General features: G+C 53.0%; 1 protein-coding gene across 1 annotated transcript in view; it reads left to right on the top strand.

The window, feature by feature from the left end:
- The first annotated feature begins 379 nt into the window (after nucleotides 1–379).
- Nucleotides 380–4528, top strand: part of RALY (RALY heterogeneous nuclear ribonucleoprotein) — a 19377-nt gene continuing 15228 nt past the window's right edge. Inside the window, exon 1 of the mRNA XM_009637367.1 lies at nucleotides 380–635. Within this exon, the coding sequence (XP_009635662.1) occupies nucleotides 380–635 (256 nt within the window). The remainder of the gene's footprint in view (nucleotides 636–4528) is intronic.

Genomic DNA, 4528 nt, shown 5'->3' with positions numbered 1-4528 from the left:
AGACTGCTTTAAAAGAGCCGTCCTTGAATTGTAATAAAGCACAGAGAGGTAAAAGCTTTCCTGTAATAGCATTAAAGCTTTTGCTTAGATGCAAAATTTATTTAAATTGTGTTTTGTGCCCCAGAAGCAACCAGCTTACACCCAGACTGTCAGCCTGGTAAGTAGGGTTCCAGCAAGAGTTTTGTGCTGGCTGCAACGTTCCCCTCCCCAGCACACCGGGACTCCCTGGAGGTGGGGTCCCTCCAGCTGTGACTGGTTGCAGTTGAAGCGCTTGTTCCAGGCTTGCTGGGAGATTTATCACCTGCCCCTTTTTTGTAAGACTCCTGCAATTCCCTTGCGCGCCTTCCTGACTCCCAGTTTGTTCATCCAGGTGTTCAAGATGTCATTGAAGGTGCAGACAAGCAACATCACGAACAAGAATGACCCCAAGTCCATCAACTCTCGAGTCTTCATTGGTAATCTCAACACAGCTGTGGTCAAGAAGTCAGATGTGGAGACCATCTTCTCCAAGTACGGCCGGGTGGTGGGCTGCTCCGTTCACAAGGGCTATGCCTTCGTACAGTACTCCAACGAGCGGCACGCGCGTGCTGCCGTCCTGGGTGAGAACGGGCGTGTGCTTGCTGGCCAGACGCTTGGTAAGTCTTTCTGTCATCCATTTTAGGTGTTCAGGTGCAGGTTGGTTGCTCCCTAGGGGATGGTCAGGGGATGGCCAGTCCAAGGTCAAGCTAGGACATCAGTCTGCAGGTTGGGGTCGGGTCCAGTGATGGTGAACAGGTCAAACACAACCCAGTGATGACCAAACAGGTCTGTAGTGACGAGGCTGGTCTGAGGCCAGGCTGGGAAGACAGCCAGCGGGTCAGGATCAGCAGGGTCCATGGCCAGGCCCCAGCACGGCTGTGACAGCACCGGAGACCAATGCTCCTACAGATGGGGCTGAAGGCTCCAGCGTCCCATGTGGGTAGGGGGCAGAAGCGAGGCTGGTGGTGGCCTTTCAGGCATATTCGTGCCCTCAGGGCTGTGGTGTTGTGGCCCAAAAACTCATGTTATGGGCTGCAACTGTAGAAGCTAAACCACAGCTCTGAGCCACCCCATGTCGTTGTCCTCGATCTGGTGGGGAAGAACAAGGGTGGGAAATGACATTGCCTGGTCCCCTTTTTGGAGCAGGCCTTACCCTTTGCCTGTCAAGAGAGGTGATGGCCTAACTCAGACTAGCTCAGACTAACTTTAGCCAGCTGATGTTAGATGAACTTCCCACGCACACACACACATGGAATTCTCTTGTTTGCGCTGCTGGGTGATAAGAAATAACAAACAAAACCACCCCAGCTGCTCCCAGCTGCATTCTCATTTTGTAGATTGCTCTGAAGCGTCACATGCTGAGAAGCTCTTGTCACCAGCTCTAAGCTGAGAATTGGAACTGGAGACAGTATTTTTAATGGAAAAAAATGGTTATTTCCAAGCCTGCTGCGGGCAGCGGTCACTGGGCACCCAGGAAAGCGATTTGCAGACCATTCCCACCCTGCTTCTGGCACAGCAGCCTGAAATACCAAGTTGCATGTTAGATCTGATCTTTCAGACAGTGTGCTGTTTCCATCCATGGTTTATTCCAATCCCATGAACTTCTTCTCACTTCTCTTGCGGTCCTGAGAGCAGAGCTGCAGGCCGATCAAAGGGCAGTGTGCCAGGGATGCTTCCAGCCCAGGCATTGCCCATGCATGTGGAGCCTGTGGATAGGACAGAGAGGGCCTTGGGGAGCAGAGGAGTTCGTCGTGGTGCTCCAGATACAGGAGATGCAGCTAAGAGACAGGCGGCACTTGCCCACATAGCTGAAGAGGGAGACGAAAGGATTACCATGATGAGAACATCTCCTCTCAGTGCCAGTCCCAGAGGTCTGGCAATGCCAACAAGACAGAAGGACCATATTACAACTGGGAGTCCTGTGCATGTATGGGACGAGGTGCAAATTCAGCTTCCCTTCATCTGCCTTCCCTTCATGGGCCAGTCTTACCACAGAGGAGCTCAGCAGGCTGCTCACAGACCAGTATGAACATGGGGACACTCCCCTTTCAGGAGAATCCAGCAGAGGAGAAGAGCTGAACAATGTGGGTAAACGACGTCTTTGCACAAAACAAGGTAGAAAGTTCCCTCCGAAAAAAGAGGAGTCGATGGCCTCACAGGAACATGGAGGCGCAAGGTGGGATGGGACAGGCAGGGGACATGGCCAGCATGTTGCTGAAGAGCCTGTCCCTGCTTCTGTTCGTGGGCATGGTTTTGGGGGTTCCTTTGTGGTGACAGTAGAACTTCCCTCCCCAGGTGGGCAACAAGAAGGTCAGCTGCTTTCTGCTCTGGCAGCTCCAGCTGCCAACTTCAGCTGGGTGCATGATCCTGTGGAAGAGCTGCCAACCGGCTGCGTTTGGTGTGGCAGGAGCTCCTGGGGATCACCGCCCGCACGGTGGGGCAGCACGGCTCAAGGCAGTGCCCCATCTAGGGGCAAAGTACCCCCAACCTGCTGAGGGGCAGCAGCTTGTTGAGAGTGCAAGGTGCCAGCAGGGTCGCGCAGCAGGACAGCATCCCCGGCCAGATCCAGAGCCTCTCCTGCAAGCACTCGCTGCGATGACTGTGTTTTAGGAGCCCTGTGTGGCATGGATCGAGTGATACTGCCTTTCCTGCCTTGGCTGTTCAGATGGGAAAGGGAATTTGCACCAACATTTAAGAAGTGTCTTGGGAAAGCATCGTAGTTTAGCATGTGCCAGGAGCACCTGACTCGTCTGAGTGGGCACGTAGCCTAAGGATCTCCTGTCTGCCCCAGCATCCGCCAAGGCTCTTGCAGCTCCTTCTAACAGAAGGACCACAGAAAAGCTGGTCCCTGCAGAAACTCTTAAGTCAGGGACTTGCCCCTCCAGGAGCACAACTGGCTGCGCTGCCGTGGGATGGTTACATGGTGGCAGGAGGGTTCAGCCCTCCATCTGCTCCCAAGTGCCAATGATGATTTGCACGTAACTTTTTCCAGCACATATGTGATGGGTTGACCTTGGCTGGACGCCAGGTGCCACCAAGCCACTCGGACAGGCAGGGAGAAAATGAGACAGAAAAGAAAGAAAAGTTGTGGGTCAAGGTAAAGGCAGTTTAATAAAAGCAAAAGCAAAGACTGCATGCGGTAGGAAAAGGAAAACAAGATTTTATTCTCTACTTCCTATCAGCAAGCAATGTCCAGCCCCTTCCTGGGAAGCAGGGCTTCAGTACACATAGTGGTTGTTCCGGAAGACAAAATGTCTTAAAAATTGAATGCCCCCCTCTCTCCCCTCCTTCCTCCTTTCCCTTAGCTTTTATCTCCAAGCCAATGTCATATGGTATGGCATATCCCTTTGGTCAGTTTGGGTTGGGTGTGTCCCTTCCCAAGATCTTGCCCCCTCCAAGCCCACTAGTGGTGGTGGGGGAATGTTGGAGACACAACCTTGATGCTGTGCGAGTGCTGCTCAGCAGGAGCCAAAACACCGGTGGGTTATCGAGCGCCTTTCTACACACTGATAGCAAGCACAGCACTGTGCAGCTCGACCCCACGAGCCTTTTGATAGATTTTTCTCTCCCCTGTCCGGTTGAAGAGGGGAGTGATAGAGCGGCTTTGGTGGGCACCTGGCATCCAGCCAGGGTCACCCCACCACAACATACCAGAATGAATGAGTGAAGAAGCAGCGTCTTTCTTGCTCACATCTCCCAGCTGAGGGCAGCTCGCAAGCTAAGCGGTCTAATAGCACTTCTTCCATTTTTTCTTTCTTCTTCTTCCTTTGCCACCAGATACACGAACAATCAAACTTGCATTTTAATTGATCAGCAAGATGCTGAATGCATCACAAAACGGAGGCATTTGAAACCGTGGCTGTAGCCCATCATGTGCTGGGACACGGCCTGCTCTGCCAGCCAGGTCCTGGCGGCCCCTGTGCTTTCCCAGAGGCTCCCAGACACCCCAGTTACCATTGCAGTCGGGGAAGCTCTGCGCTGGAAGCTGGATCCACACCATAACCTGACCCCACTGCATTGGCCAGACAAAGCATGACCTCCCCATTCAGTGTGGGCCAGGGGGCCTGCATCTGAGCTGGAGGCATGGGGGCTGCCATGGGCTAGGCAGGCAGATTCGGCGATGCAGAGGAGGGAGCCATAATGGGGACGAGATGCAAAATCTGTCCAGGCTGATGTGCACGCTGAGCTCTTGTCTCTCCTTGTTCACTACCAAGAGAATCCTGAGGGATCTGACTGCTCATCACCACTATAGGTTGAAAGTATAAATCTCCTGGTCTGTATGCACGCCTGAGAAAAGCTCCACAGTGCTATTTTGAGCAGTGCGTTCCAGCAAATCAAGCTCATTATTGTCCTTATCCACCACTGGGCTTTCATTACGTCCATCTTGAAGGGCCTTAATCAGCCTGGTGCTATCGTTAGCTCTTCATTTTTCAAGAAAAGTGACTTGCAGCTGGCAAGATACCCCCCGACAGCAAAAAGGGCTCATGACAAGGGAGTGGGCGCTGAGCAG

The sequence above is a fragment of the Egretta garzetta genome, unplaced genomic scaffold (genome assembly GCF_000687185.1).
Source record: "Egretta garzetta isolate BGI_Z169 unplaced genomic scaffold, ASM68718v1 scaffold24, whole genome shotgun sequence".
In the NCBI taxonomy this organism is placed as follows: domain Eukaryota; kingdom Metazoa; phylum Chordata; class Aves; order Pelecaniformes; family Ardeidae; genus Egretta; species Egretta garzetta.
Note: the sequence above shows the minus strand (reverse complement) of the source record. Positions and strands in the feature narration are given on the sequence as shown.